We start from the raw sequence: 16,544 nt of genomic DNA on the forward strand, positions 1-16,544 counted from the left end.
TCACCTCAGTCCCACAGAGACTCACCTCACCTCAGTCCCACAGAGACTCACCTCACCTCAGTCCCACAGAGACTCACCTCACCTCAGTCCCACAGAGACTCACCTCACCTCAGTCCCACAGAGACTCACCTCACCTCAGTCCCACAGAGACTCACCTCACCTCAGTCCCACAGAGACTCACCTCACCTCAGTCCCACAGAGACTCACCTCAGTCCCACAGAGACTCACCTCATTGGTCCCACATTGAGCATGAGGAACACCAGCACAACCATGAGACAAATGGCCCGCCTCTTAGGAGCACTGGTCTTCAGAACCGTGTTCTACAGGAATAGGAAACGCATCATCACATTATATCACAGGAAACGCATCATTACATCACAAATCCACTCCCAGCCTGGCCCAGAAAACATTTTATCTAAACTGTTTTATATAGTTGACAGGTATTTGTGGTCTAACTCTGACCTCTGACAGTAGTCCCTCCAGCTGTCTCTTCAGGGTGCCGTTCTCATTCTTGAGCAGCTGGTTCTCAGACAGCGCCATCTTGAGACGGACCTCCAGCGTCTGCAGGTACTCCTTCTTCTTCTTACGGGACTGAGACGCTGACTCCCTGTTCTTTATCATCCTCTGCTGCCTCTGGGACACCTTCGACTGGAGGAGAGAGCGGGGATGAAGAGAGAGACGTTAGCCTATACGGGCCATTTGCAACCATTGATGGCCACCATATTATCGCCAGCTGATCTGTCGTTAAACCATCAATATATGCTGAAATCATCCGCAAAGCTGATCTCCCATTATTGGCCACTGATTTCCCTCTCCCTAAAGCAGACGTCGGGGGTTTACTCCACTGATTTCCCTCTCCCTAAAGCGGATGTCGGGGGTTTACTCCACCGATTTCCCTCTCCCTAAAGCGGATGTCGGGGGTTTACTCCACCGATTTACCTCTCCCTAAAGCGGATGTCAGGGGTTTACTCCACCGATTTCCCTCTCCCTAAAGCGGATGTCGGGGGTTTACTCCACCGATTTCCCTCTCCCTAAAGCGGATGTCGGGGGTTTACTCCACCGATTTACCTCTTCCTAAAGCGGATGTCGGGGGTTTACTCCACTGATTTCCCTCTCCCTAAAGCGGATGTCGGGGGTTTACTCCACTGATTTCCCTCTCCCTAAAGCGGACGTCGGGGGTTTACCTCTCCCTAAAGCGGATGTCGGGGGTTTACCTCTCCCTAAAGCAGACGTCGGGGGTTTACCTCTCCCTAAAGCAGACGTCGGGGGTTTACCTCTCCCTAAAGCGGATGTCGGGGGTTTACTCCACTGATTTCCCTCTCCCTAAAGCGGATGTCGGGGGTTTACTCCACTGATTTCCCTCTCCCTAAAGCGGACGTCGGGGGTTTACCTCTCCCTAAAGCGGATGTCGGGGGTTTACTCCACCGATTTCCCTCTCCCTAAAGCGGATGTCGGGGGTTTACTCCACCGATTTACCTCTCCCTAAAGCGGATGTCGGGGGTTTACTCCACCGATTTACCTCTCCCTAAAGCGGATGTCGGGGGTTTACTCCACCGATTTACCTCTCCCTAAAGCGGATGTCGGGGGTTTACTCCACCGATTTACCTCTCCCTAAAGCGGATGTCGGGGGTTTACTCCACCGATTTACCTCTCCCTAAAGCGGATGTCGGGAGTTTACTCCACCGATTTCCCTCTCCCTAAAGCGGATGTCGGGGGTTTACTCCACCGATTTCCCTCTCCCTAAAGCGGATGTCGGGGGTTTACTCCACCGATTTACCTCTCCCTAAAGCGGATGTCGGGGGTTTACTCCACCGATTTACCTCTCCCTAAAGCGGATGTCGGGGGTTTACTCCACCGATTTACCTCTCCCTAAAGCGGATGTCGGGGGTTTACTCCACCGATTTACCTCTCCCTAAAGCGGATGTCGGGGGTTTACTCCACCGATGTACCTCTCCCTAAAGCGGATGTCGGGGGTTTACTCCACCGATGTACCTCTTCCTAAAGCGGATGTCGGGGGTTTACTCCACCGATTTCCCTCTCCCTAAAGCGGATGTCGGGGGTTTACTCCACCGATTTCCCTCTCCCTAAAGCGGATGTCGGGGGTTTACTCCACCGATTTACCTCTCCCTAAAGCGGATGTCGGGGGTTTACTCCACCGATTTACCTCTCCCTAAAGCGGATGTCGGGGGTTTACTCCACCGATTTACCTCTCCCTAAAGCGGATGTCGGGGGTTTACTCCACTGATTTACCTCTCCCTAAAGCGGATGTCGGGGGTTTACTCCACTGATTTACCTCTCCCTAAAGCGGATGTCGGGGGTTTACTCCACTGATTTCCCTCTCCCTAAAGCGGACGTCGGGGGTTTACTCTACCGATTTCCCTCTCCCTAAATGTCGGTGTTTACTCTTAGTTCTGATTTCTGCCAACATTTTTCAAGAACATTTCACCCTGTGGTGGGTATCATCATCATCATCATCCTCAGAACAATTTAATCCTGCTATTATAGCAGACTATAGTGATTTATCTATTTGACAATCATCCCGAACAACTGAATTAAAGTATTTAATTTCCTCGTTTACCACCACAATATAGTCTTACCCTGCATGGAGTAATGACTTTACATCTTAACAATATAGTCTTACCCTGCATGGAGTAATGACTTTACTTCTTAACAATATAGTCTTACCCTGCATGGAGTAATGACTTTACTTCTTAACAATATAGTCTTACCCTGCATGGAGTAATGGCTTTACATCTTAACAATATAGTCTTACCCTGCATGGAGTAATGACTTTACTTCTTAACAATATAGTCTTACCCTGCATGGAGTAATGACTTTACTTCTTAACAATATAGTCTTACCCTGCATGGAGTAATGACTTTACTTCTTAACAATATAGTCTTACCCTGCATGGAGTAATGACTTTACTTCTTAACAATATAGTCTTACCCTGCATGGAGTAATGACTTTACTTCTTAACAATATAGTCTTACCCTGCATGGAGTAATGGCTTTACATCTTAACAATATAGTCTTACCCTGCATGGAGTAATGGCTTTACATCTTAACAATATAGTCTTACCCTGCATGGAGTAATGACTTTACTTCTTAACAATATAGCCATGAGGGCAAAAGTAAATATTCCTGAACTGTAGGCTACACATTTGGACATGTAAGGGATAATCAACGAGGGTTATGCGTTCTCTGAAAAATAATGAACGACCTACGTGGAAGGTGTGTTCCACGACGTGAAATTGACCTTCCACTAAGTTGCATTATTTTCCACAGAACATATAAAGCCCCTCGTTGATTATCCCTTTTATACCATGGCTATAATTTAACACATTAAACCGCAACAAATGTGTTCATTTGCAAGTAGAAATGTTTTCAACGTCCACTGAAGTAGCATGCGCGTTTACTAGATAGCTACAGTAGTTGCCCTGGTAACCAAACAGACTTGCGCTAGTTTAGCTAACCAAGTCATAGCTAACCAAGTCATAGCTAACCAAGTCATAGCTAACCAAGTCATAGCTAACCAAGGCATAGCTAACCAAGGCATAGCTAACCAAGGCATAGCTAACCAAGGCATAGCTAACCAAGGCATAGCTAACCAAGTCATAGCTAACCAAGGCATAGCTAACCAAGTCATCCAGTCCTAGCTTGCTAGTATTGAATTATGTTTTCAATTCAACTTTTGCTTTCAAAAGGCTGTTCAATAAAACAGTAAGAATGAACTACAGCCATTGAACTCGACCATGCTAATATTCCGTGCATTATAGGGAAATGATGCACACTCTAGAATGCCCTTCAAGCCAATCAGAAACGATTATTCACCAATGCCATGGTATAACTGAAACTAAAATGGTGATTTTGTTGTATTTTTTTCCTCAAATGATAATAAAGTTATTTAAAAACAGACAGATTGATGGGGGATTTGTATTATTATACTAACACGATTTCCTCTGTGGCATGGACATCGACTCTACGGGGTTAAAGTTCTAACAAATTAAATTATCATTTAAAAAAAAATGTTTTTAAATCAACCCCCCCCCCGTAACTTTGTTTCACTGACATTTCTACCTATAGGTTACTTCCACCCCAGTATCACAGCTGATTGAAATGAAAAAAGTGTAATCATCATGATGAAAGGGCAAAAAACAAGACATTCATTAGAAAAAAAGGTTTGATCTGTGAGTGCCCTGAGCACCTGTTGTGGATTACAGTTAGTACTCAGCAGGAAGGTGGTTCTTAGTTCTCAGGGGTGGTTCTTAGTTCTCAGGGGTGGTTCTTAGTTCTCAGGGGTGGTTCTTAGTTCTCAGGGGTGGTTCTAGTTCTCAGGGGTGGTTCTTAGTTCTCAGGGGTGGTTCTAGTTCTCAGGGGTGGTTCTTAGTTCTCAGGGGTGGTTCTTAGTTCTCAGGGGTGGTTCTTAGTTCTCAGGGGTGGTTCTAGTTCTCAGGGGTGGTTCTAGTTCTCAGGGGTGGTTCTAGTTCTCAGGGGTGGTTCTAGTTCTCAGGGGTGGTTCTTAGTTCTCAGGGGTGGTTCTTAGTTCTCAGGGGTGGTTCTTAGTTCTCAGGGGTGGTTCTTAGTTCTCAGGGGTGGTTCTAGTTCTCAGGGGTGGTTCTAGTTCTCAGGGGTGGTTCTAGTTCTCAGGGGTGGTTCTAGTTCTCAGGGGTGGTTCTAGTTCTCAGGGGTGGTTCTAGTTCTCAGGGGTGGTTCTAGTTCTCAGTGGTGGTTGTGTCAACAGGAGAAGGGCATTTCATCATTCATATCATCTGATTTATCAGCTGGACCATCATTCATATCATCTGATTTATCAGTTGGACTTAAACAGGTGGTAAAAGGATGACGTACCCATGAGCACTCATAGTCCGAGAGAGAGGAGAGGAGAGGAGAGGAGAGGAGAGGAGAGGAGAGGAGAGAGAGAGAGAGAGAGATCTGGCACAGAACACCAGTGAGCATCATTAAGGAATGTGGCTCCTTAAAATAAAGAGTGAGAACCATAGGAGAAGAGAGGGGGATGTGTGAGAAGAGAGTGGGTGGGAAAGTAGCGACAGAAAGCGAGAGAGAGTGAATGGAAAGAAGGTGGGGTTAACATAAAAACTAGCCTTGCTCTACTTCATTTCCTGGGATAATTATTTAGCCTTTGATGCTACCGCTCGCTGACGGCTACCGCTCGCTGACGGCTACCGCTCGCTGATGGCTACCGCTCTCTGCAGCAGAAAATAATAAAGACATCTAAGACATGTGACATCGTAAACGGTTCCCCCGGCAACACAGCATGGGTTTAAGTCACCCCTAAGACTCCAGAGTACACAGACAATTGCAGGATCAAACTTCCTGACTCAGAGGTCGGGGGGTCAGGATAAAGGAGACAGAATGGCGCATGTGATCATCCTGCTCTGCTCTATAGACGATGGATGTGTTTATAGGCGGTGTCATTCCATGAAGAATGAGTCATCATAAAACAGAAACACAGGTTTATACATGCACAGAATGGGGAAGAAGGCATATACACTGAGGGGACAAAACATTAAGAACACCTGCTCTGTCCATGAAATAGACTGACCAGGTGAATGCTATGATCCCTTGTTGATGTCACTTGTTAAATCCACTTCAAATCAGTGTAGATGAAGTGGAGGAAACATGTTAAAAGAAGGATTTTTAAGGTCTCGAGACAATTGAGACATGGATTGTGGGAAAGACAAAATATTCAAGGGCCTATGAACAGGGCTGCTCTGAGGTCAGAGGTCATGGGGGCTGCTCTGAGGGCATGGGGGCTGGAGGTCATGGGGGCTGCTCTGAATGCATGGGGGCTGCTCTGAGGTCATGGGGGCTGCTCTGAGGTCATGGGGGCTGCTCTGAGGGCATGGGGGCTGGAGGGCATGGGGGCTGCTCTGAGGGCATGGTGGCTGGAAGGCATGGCATGGGGGCTGCTCTGAGGGCATGGGGGCTGCTCTGAGGGCATGGGGGCTGGAGGGCATGGGGGCTGCTCTGAGGGCATGGGGGCTGCTCTGAGGTCATGGGGGCTGCTCTGAGGTCATGGGGGCTGCTCTGAGGGCATGGGGGCTGCTCTGAGGGCATGGGGGCTGCTCTGAGGGCATAGGGGCTGCTCTGAGGGCATGGGGGCTGCTCTGAGGTCATGGGGGCTGCTCTGAGGTCATGGGGGGCTGCTCTGAGGGCATGGGGGCTGCTCTGAGGTCATGGGGGCTGCTCTGAGGGCATGGGGGCTGGAGGGCATGGGGGCTGCTCTGAGGGCATGGGGGCTGGAGGGCATGGGGGCTGGAGGGCATGGGGGCTGCTCTGAGGGCATGGGGGCTGCTCTGAGGTCATGGGGGCTGGAGGTCATGGGGGCTGCTCTGAGGTCATGGGGGCTGCTCTGAGGTCATGGGGGCTGCTCTGAGGGCATGGGGGCTGCTCTGAGGGCATGGGGGCTGGAGGGCATGGGGGCTGCTCTGAGGTCATGGGGGCTGCTCTGAGGGCATGGGGGCTGGAGGGCATGGGGGCTGCTCTGAGGTCATGGGGGCTGCTCTGAGGTCATGGGGGCTGCTCTGAGGGCATGGGGGCTGGAGGGCATGGGGGCTGCTCTGAGGTCATGGGGGCTGCTCTGAGGTCATGGGGGCTGCTCTGAGGTCATGGGGGCTGCTCTGAGGGCATGGGGGCTGCTCTGAGGGCATGGGGGCTGCTCTGAGGGCATGGGGGCTGCTCTGAGGTCATGGGGGCTGCTCTGAGGGCAGAGGGCATGGGGGCTGCTCTGAGGTCATGGGGGCTGCTCTGAGGTCATGGGGGCTGCTCTGAGGGCATGGGGGCTGCTCTGAGGTCATGGGGGATGCTCTGAGGGCATGGGGGCTGCTCTGAGGTCATGGGGGCTGCTCTGAGGTCATGGGGGCTGCTCTGAGGGCATGGGGGCTGCTCTGAGGTCATGGGGGCTGCTCTGAGGTCATGGGGGCTGCTCTGAGGGCATGGGGGCTGCTCTGAGGGCATGGGGGCTGGAGGGCATGGGGGCTGCTCTGAGGTCATGGGGGCTGGAGGTCATGGGGGCTGCTCTGAGGTCATGGGGGCTGCTCTGAGGTCATGGGGGCTGCTCTGAGGTCATGGGGGCTGCTCTGAGGGCATGGGGGCTGCTCTGAGGGCATGGGGGCTGGAGGGCATGGGGGCTGCTCTGAGGTCATGGGGGCTGCTCTGAGGGCATGGGGGCTGCTCTGAGGGCATGGGGGCTGCTCTGAGGGCATGGGGGCTGCTCTGAGGTCATGGGGGCTGCTCTGAGGTCATGGGGGCTGCTCTGAGGTCATGGGGGCTGCTCTGAGGGCATGGGGGCTGCTCTGAGGTCATGGGGGCTGCTCTGAGGTCATGGGGGCTGCTCTGAGGGCAGAGGGCATGGGGGCTGCTCTGAGGTCATGGGGGCTGCTCTGACGGCATGGGGGCTGCTCTGAGGGCATGGGGGCTGCTCTGAGGTCATGGAGGATGCTCTGAGGGCATGGGGGCTGCTCTGAGGTCATGGGGGCTGCTCTGAGGGCATGGGGGCTGCTCTGAGGTCATGGGGGCTGCTCTGAGGGCATGGGGGCTGCTCTGAGGTCATGGGGGCTGCTCTGAGGTCATGGGGGCTGCTCTGAGGTCATGGGGGCTGCTCTGAGGGCATGGGGGCTGCTCTGAGGGCATGGGGGCTGCTCTGAGGGCATGGGGGCTGCTCTGAGGTCATGGGGGCTGCTCTGAGGTCATGGGGGCTGGAGGGCATGGGGGCTGCTCTGAGGGCATGGGGGATGCTCTGAGGGCATGGGGGCTGCTCTGAGGGCATGGGGGATGCTCTGAGGGCATGGGGGATGCTCTGAGGGCAGAGGGCATGGGGGCTGCTCTGAGGGCATGGGGGCTGCTCTGAGGGCATGGGGGCTGCTCTGAGTGAGGGCTGCTCTGAGGGCATGGGGGCTGCTCTGAGGGCATGGGGGCTGCTCTGAGGGCATGGGGGCTGCTCTGAGGTCATGGGGGCTGGAGGTCATGGGGGCTGCTCTGAGGTCATGGGGGCTGCTCTGAGGTCATGGGGGCTGCTCTGAGGGCATGGGGGCTGCTCTGAGGGCATGGGGGCTGCTCTGAGGGCATGGGGGCTGCTCTGAGGGCAGAGGGCATGGGGGCTGCTCTGAGGGCATGGGGGCTGCTCTGAGGGCAGAGGGCATGGGGGCTGCTCTGAGGTTAAAAGAGGGGTGGGGGGGGGGGGGGGGGGGGGGGGGGGGTGGCGGAGCTGTTCCTGGTATAGCCAGTGTATATAATGTTTGGTATAGCCAGTGTATATACTCTTTCGAAGTTCAAGCTTTAAACACTTTAGCCTATCTGAGAGATGGCTCTGTCTGAGAACCAGGCGCCAAAGGAACCAGAAGGGCATATTGAAGAGACAGCTGGAGGGACTAATATCAGAGGTTAGAGTTAGGCCTCATACACACACTAGAAATAAAATGTCATTTGTCCCAGTCAAAAACTTTTAAACCTTATCATCCTGAACATCACCTATTATCCCAAGGATTTAAATCAACACTCAATCATCCTAACCCAAACACACACTTCCCCCATCTGTGTGAATGACAGCTAAACACATCCCCTCCCAGGAACCTGACGGCACCCCTCTCCCCCCAGCAGCAGTAAGCCTGTAAGACACTGGGTCTAATGGACCAGCTGGTTGATTAAGTTATTTGGATCCGGAGAGCAGACGAGGAGGAGAGATGACAGCTCCGTAACAGTTGGTATTCCGTCTCCTGAGAAACTCTCTCGCTCTGTCCTCCAGGCCCAGATCTGGGATCCGTGCCACCACCAGAGCCTGGGAACGCCGGGAGACAGAGGTTACCAGGACACGGGGTGGGCTCTGGTTCAATCGCCACATCAACAGAACCGGTAAGGGGGGAGTTGGGTTGAGTACCACTGGCAGGCCTGGTAACTTTTCACTGATAGATTCCAACTGCCTTCAGTTGGTAGCCTGAACCTCAACACCAGCCGCTCCCAACACATTATCTTGAATTATCGATTCATAAGACTCACGTTTTGAGGTTTGGCACACGAGACTAATCAGAGGGCAATAAACAGCAGCACCACAGAGCCTGTTCCTTGATCAGCTGACCACCCTGGTGTTGTTCAGGACTGTTCTTTCCATTCAGATCACCTCAGAGGTCAGAGGTTAATTAAGGAGGAAGTGTGTGATGATCCGTTAACCCTTCAAAATTCAGATCTTTTAACAAGTAAGACGAAAACATTTCTTTAGTTTACGAGGGGACGTTAAACAGGTTTTAGTGACAAGTGTTTCCACAGGCAAGCATCTGGACACACATCGTACCCAGGGTCACAGCATCCTCCCCCTGGCCTGGTGTCTACCCGTGTTGGGGGCTTCCCCGAGGCCTGTAGTGTAATGATTTACAGCCCAGAACGTAGCAGAAAATCTCGAAGGAAATCTGAGCATATTATTTTACAAATAGCTCAGTTTTTCAGCTTTGCCACTCTATTTCGACACCTGTCCCAATATTTAGTAAGCTTTTCACACCCTCATAATTACGAACAGTGCATTGGGAAAGTATTCAGACCCCTTCACCTTTTACACATTTTGTTACTTTACAGCCTTATTCTAAAATGGAATATATATTTTTTTATTTCTCATCAATCTACAAACAAAACCCCATAATGACATCACAGTACCCCATAATGACATCACAGTACCCCATAATGACATCACAGTACCCCATAATGACATCACAGTACCCCATAATGACATCACAGTACCCCATAATGACATCACAGTACCCCATAATGACATCACAGTATCCCATAATGACAAAGCGAAAACAGGTTATTAGAAATGTTTGCAAATGTATTAAAAATAAAAACAGAAATAGCTTATTTACATAATTATTCAGACCCTTTGCTATGAGACTCAAAATTGAGCTCCGGTGCATCCTGTTTCCATTGACCATCCTTGAGATGTTTCTACAACTTGATTGGAGTCCACCTGTGGTAAATTCAATTGATTGGACATGATTTGGAAAGGCACACACCTGTCTATATAAGGTCCCACAGTTGACAGAGCAAAAACCAAGCCATGATGTCGAAGGAATTGTCCGTAGAGCTCCGATACAGGATTGTGTCGAGGCACAGATCTTTGGAAGGGTACCAAAGAATGTCTGCAGCATTGAAGGTCCCCAAGAACACAGTGGCCTCCATCATTCTTAAATAGAAGAAGATTGGAACCACCAAGACTCTTCCTAGAGCTGGTCGCCCGGCCAAACTGAGCAATCGGGGGAGGAGAGCCTTGGTCAGGGAGGTGACCAAGAACCCAATGGTGACTCTGACAGACGTCCAAAGTTCCTCTGTGGAGATGGGAGAACCTTCCAGAAGGACAACCATCTCTGCAGCACTCCACCAATCAGGCCTTTATGGTACAGTGGCCAGACGGAAGCCACTCCCCAGTAAAGGGCACATGACAGCCCACTTGGAGTATGCCAAAAAGGCACCTAAAGGACTCTCAGACCATGAGAAACAAGATTGTCTGGTCTGATGAAACCCAGATTAAACTCTTTGGCCTGAATGCCAAGCGTCATGTCTGGAGGAAACCTGCCAACATCCCTACAGTGAAGCATGGTGGCAGCATCAAGCTGTGAGGATGTTTTTCAGCGGCAGGGACTGGGAGACTAGTCAGGATCGAGGTAAAGATTAATGGAGCAAAGTACAGAGAGATCCTTGATGAAAACCTGCTCCAGAGCGCTCAGGACCTCAGACGGGGGTGAAAGTTCAGCTTCCAACAGGACAATCACCCCGAGCACACAGCCAAGATAATGCAGGAGTGGCTTCGGGACAAGTCTCCGAATATCCTTGAGTGGCCCAGCCAGAGACTGGACTTGAACCCGACCGAACATCTCTGGAGAGACCTGGAAATAGCTGTGCAGCAACGCACCCCATCCAACCTGACAGAGCTAGAAGGCCAGCATCCCGGAGTCGCCTCTTCACTGTTGACGTTGAGACTGGTGTTTTGCGGGTACTATTTAATGAAGATGCAAGTTAAGGTCTTGTGAGGCGTTACTCAAACTAGACACTAATGTACGTATCATCTTGCTCAGTGGTGCACCGGGTTTTCCCACTCCTCTTTCTATTCTGGTTAGAGCCAGTTTGCGCTGTTCTGTGAAGGGAGTAGTAACACAGCGTTGTACGAGATCTTCAGTTTATTGGCAATTTCTCGCAAGGAATAGCCTTCATTTCTCAGAACAAGAATAGACTGATGAGTTTCAGAAGAAAGTGCTTCGTTTCTGGCCAATTTGAGCCTGTTATCGAGCACACAAATGCTGATGCTCCAGATACTCAACTAGTCTAAAGAAGGACAGTTCTATTGCTTCTTTAATCAGAATAACAGTTTTCAGCTGTGCTAACATAATTGCAAAAGGGTTTTCTAATGATCAATTAGCCTTTAAAATAATAAACTTGTATTAGCTAACACAATGTGCCATTGGAACACAGGAGTGATGGTTGCTGATAATGGGCCTCTGTACGCCTATGTAGATGTTCCATTAAAAAAAACCCAGCTACAATAGTCATTTACAACATTATCTACACTGCATTTCTGATCTATTTGAGGTTATTTTAATGGACAAAAAAATGTGCTTTTCTTTAAAAAACAAGGACATTTCTAAGTGACCCCAAACTTTTGAACAGTAGTGTATGTAAATGTGATATCATTTTTAAAATGTTTAATACATGTGCAAAAATGTCCCAAAAACGTTTTTTGCTTTGTCATTATGGGGTATTGTGATGTCATTATGGGGTATTGCGATGTCATTATGCGGTATTGCGATGTCATTATGCGGTATTGCAATGTCATTATGCGGTATTGCGATGTCATTATACGGTATTGCGATGTCATTATGGGGTATTGCGATGTCATTATGGGGTATTGCGATGTCATTATGGGGTATTGCGATGTCATTATGGGGTATTGCGATGTCATTATGGGGTATTGCGATGTCATTATGGGGTATTGCGATGTCATTATGGGGTATTGCGATGTCATTATGGGGTATTGCGATGTCATTATGGGGTATTGCGATGTCATTATGCGGTATTGCGTGTAGGTTGATGAGGGGGAAAAAACTAAATGTAATCAATTTTAGAATAAGGCTCTAATGTAACAAAATGTGGAAAAAGTCAAGGAGTCCAAATGCACTGTACACACAAACACGCTCACAGCTCAAACACAGACTGGCACTGAGGAATGACACTGATGTAAACACACTCCAACACCTGCCTGAAGTAGGCCACGCGGTTTACTGATCACTCTAACCACTGTGCTGTGGCCAAACCACAACGATACAGTCAAAACAGCTGCGATGGGTCAAACCACACACACACACACACACACACACCCCAACTGCTTTGTGTGAGCCAATGCGGCTGAGTCATGCAAAAAGTCTGTTTAAGGCAGCACACCAGGCCTAACACAACAGACATAGCTAAACCATTTACCACTGCTTTTCAGCGTATAAACATATCTGACAGAGTTCAAATCCTTTTGATTTTAGACATTTGATGAGTCTAAATACAGGTTTATTCTCTGGAACCATGGATGGACTATTTATCCTGAGATTCTGGTTTATTTCAGCTCCAAAAACCTGGTTTTGATGCTTTTCTCACAATGACCCCCCCCCCCCCCTTTCATTTCTGTATTGTAACGTTATTGACTGTCAGGTTTGTAAAAAACGGCCTAAGTGGCTGGTTTGTTTTGGCCTCTTGTAGCTCGGCGGAATTCCTGGTCAATGCTCTCTCTCCAGACTCCTCCTCTCCAGACTCCAGACTCCAGACACTCCCAGTCCTCGTCTCCACTCGGACTGTGCAAACACAGCTCTGAAACAGCTGAGGTTCACCATTACCATTCATAAAAACAACAACAACAACAACTGCTAAAATATGTTCCATGTTAATGTCAACAGCAATCCTTCAGTCGACTGGACTGGCATAACAGATAACATAACAGAGAGGGCAGTCTAGATTATTCCCCCAGAGCAAGGATGGGCAACTTTGATGGAGGTGGGGACCACAAAAGAATCGTAAATTCATCATGTAGGGCACACATTGGCTCGCAGGTCTGAGTACAAATGCAGTCAAAGACAGCCCAAGTCTTTTTGGGGGCCCGAAGGCTAAATTGTTGAAAAACTGCTGATGCACAACCAAATTTCAAAATTGCACCTTGTGTTTTCTACTATTATAACACTGAGGACAAGAGAACTCTGTAGGATTGAGTGAGATTAAACAGCTCCTCCAATACATCTGCACTAAACTAAACTAAACACTAATTGTACTAAAAGTTAGTTGTTCAATGAATAGGAATATATATTTAAAAAAATGTTAGTTGTTATCCTGTTTATCTCTTAACTTTAGTTAGTAGTTACTGTATTTCTGATTGCTATTCTTTCTTTCTGCGACATGAAATCACTATCAGTCAGCATGTGGAACATTCAGGGCCTAAACTCATCAACCTATGAGTCAGCATGTGGAACATTCAGGGCCTTAAGTCATCAACCCTATCAGTCAGCATGTGGAACATTCAGGGCCTAAACTCATCAACCTATGAGTCAGCATGTGGAACATTCAGGGCCTTAAGTCATCAACCCTATCAGTCAGCATGTGGAACATCCAGGGTCTAAACTCAACCTATCAGTCAGCATGTGGAACATTCAGGGCCTAAACTCACGACTGATTTTATTTACACCCTACACACCCTGATAGATAAAACATGTTCCACCAAAATATACACTTGCTTTATCGACTTCTAAAAAGCATTTGATTCTATTTGGCATACAGGAGGACTGTTCGACAAAGTTATTGAAAGTGGTGTCGGGGGTAAAACATATGACATAATTAAATCAATGTATAATGGCAATACGTGCAGCATTAAAATTGGCAAGAAAATAACAGAATTCTTTAACCAGGGGGCGGGGCCTTCGCCAGGGTTGCAATCTGAGCCCTGCACTCTTCAATATTTACATCAACGAATTGGCCACTATTCTAGAAAAATCCTCAGCCCCTGGTGTTAGTCTCCACAATTCAGAGGTTAAATGCCTACTCCTCACAGATGACCAATGCCTGCTGTCACCCACAGCACATGGCCTACATCAGAACCTGGACCTGTTAGAGCAGTAAACCCCAAAAATACTAAAATAATGATTTTGGAGGGAAGATCCAGATCTCAGGGAATTAGACCAAAGTTTTCAATTGGTACAAAATACACTACAATTACTTAGGTTTAAAAATAAGCTCAACTGGACACCTTAATGATGCAGTGAATGAGCTGAGAGAGAAAGCACGCAGGGCATTCTGCACCATTAAAAAACCAATTCAAATTGAAATACCTATTCAAATTTGGCAAAAACTAATTGAATGCGTCATAGAACCAATTGCACTTTATTCCAGCGAGGTGTGGGTTCCACTTGCAAAACAAGATTTCACCAAATGAGACAAACACCCCATTGAAATCCCGCATGCAGAGTTCTGTAAGATTATCCTACATGTCCAGAGGAAAACTACAAACAATGCATGCAGGGCAGAATTAGGCCAATATCCACTAATAATAAAAACTTTAAAAAAAGAGCCATTTAGATGTTTCCAAAACTTAAATACAGTGACCCCCTCTCATATCATTACCAAGCCCTGCAATGCCAAGCACTGAGCAAAGAAAACAAAGAGTTCCCTCATCCAGCTGGTCCTGGGGCTGAGTTCACAAACCTGTTCTACTAACACACTGAAGCCTCATTCCCCTCATCCAGCTGGTCCTGGGGCTGATTTCACAAACCTGTTCTACTAACACACTGAAGCCTCAGTCCCCTCATCCAGCTGGTCCTGGGGCTGATTTCACAAACCTGTTCTACTAACACACTGAAGCCTCATTCCCCTCATCCAGCTGGTCCTGGGGCTGATTTCACAAACCTGTTCTACTAACACACTGAAGCCTCAGTCCCCTCATCCAGCTGGTCCTGGGGCTGATTTCACAAACCTGTTCTACTAACACACTGAAGCCTCAGTCCCCTCATCCAGCTGGTCCTGGGGCTGATTTCACAAACCTGTTCTACTAACACACTGAAGCCTCAGTCCCCTCATCCAGCTGGTCCTGGGGCTGATTTCACAAACCTGTTCTACTAACACACTGAAGCCTCAGTCCCCTCATCCAGCTGGTCCTGGGGCTGATTTCACAAACCTGTTCTACTAACACACTGAAGCCTCAGTCCCCTCATCCAGCTGGTCCTGGGGCTGATTTCACAAACCTGTTCTACTAACACACTGAAGCCTCATTCCCCTCATCCAGCTGGTCCTGGGGCTGAGTTCACAAACCTGTTCTACTAACACACTGAAGCCTCAGTCCCCTCATCCAGCTGGTCCTGGGGCTGATTTCACAAACCTGTTCTACTAACACACTGAAGCCTCAGTCCCCTCATCCAGCTGGTCCTGGGGCTGAGTTCACAAACCTGTTCTACTAACACACTGAAGCCTCAGTCCCCTCATCCAGCTGGTCCTGGGGCTGAGTTCACAAACCTGTTCTACTAACACACTGAAGCCTCAGGACCAGAACATCCAATCAATCAGAATAAACCAAATTACAACACAGTCAAAACAAAACTACACTGCTTATTGGGAAACACATGCACAAACACAAAGCAAAATGCAGTGCTATTTGGCCCTAAATCGACAGTACACCGTGGCTAACTCTTTGACCATGGTTACTGATCAAAACCTTTGAAAACCCTTGACAAAGTACAGGCTCACTGAGCACAGTTTTGCCATTGAGAAGGGTAGACACAGGAAAACCTGGCTCCCTGTAGAGGAAAGGCTGTGTAACCACTGCACCACAGCAGAACCTGAGACAGAGCTGCATTTCCTGACAAAATGTTTAAAAAAAATTACAAAAAATTTGAGAGTGTCATTTCCCCATATTTGAAACCCTTATTTAAGGTTTCAAAGACCTCTCTGATGAGAATAGGCTACCCGTCCTGTTGGGGGAGGACGCAGAGAGCGACAGAGAGAGAGCGACAGACAGACAGAGAGAGAGTGACAGACAGACAGAGAGAGAGACAGAGAAACAGAGAGAGAGAAACAGAGAGAGAGAGAGACAGAAACAGAGAGAGAGAGACAGAAACAGAGAGAGAGAGAAAGAAACAGAGAGAGAGAGAAAGAAACAGAGACAGAGAGACAGAGAGAGACAGAGAGAGAGACAGAGAGAGACAGAGAGAGAGACAGAGAGAAACCGAGACAGAGAGACAGAGAGAGAGAAACCGAGAGAGAGAGAGAAACCGAGAGAGAGAGAGAAACCGAGAGAGAGAGAGAAACCGAGAGAGAAACAGAGGATGTGTACTTCTGAAAGATCCTTGTGAAAACCACAAGGGCTGTTGCAAGTGGTGGTTACTGTAAGGAATTACTGGTACTCACAGCCACAGGAATGACCTTTTACTACCTGCTGGCTATATGAAGGATCCTTCTAGAAACCAAGACCAATCTAAAAGCAATAAGCCCGAGTTCAAACAGCGCTCTATCGAACACTGAACA

General features: G+C 48.5%; 1 protein-coding gene across 1 annotated transcript in view; it reads right to left on the bottom strand.

Annotated features, from left to right (window-relative positions):
- The window catches only part of atf6 (activating transcription factor 6), a 124,446-nt gene that overhangs the window by 64,261 nt on the left and 43,641 nt on the right, over positions 1-16,544 (bottom strand). Inside the window, exons 8-9 of the mRNA XM_036978881.1 lie at positions 463-648; positions 229-320 (exon numbers count right to left, since the gene is read on the bottom strand). Coding sequence (XP_036834776.1) covers positions 229-320; positions 463-648 — 278 coding nt within the window. The remainder of the gene's footprint in view (positions 1-228; positions 321-462; positions 649-16,544) is intronic.

This window comes from Oncorhynchus mykiss, chromosome 5, assembly GCF_013265735.2.
Source record: "Oncorhynchus mykiss isolate Arlee chromosome 5, USDA_OmykA_1.1, whole genome shotgun sequence".
In the NCBI taxonomy this organism is placed as follows: domain Eukaryota; kingdom Metazoa; phylum Chordata; class Actinopteri; order Salmoniformes; family Salmonidae; genus Oncorhynchus; species Oncorhynchus mykiss.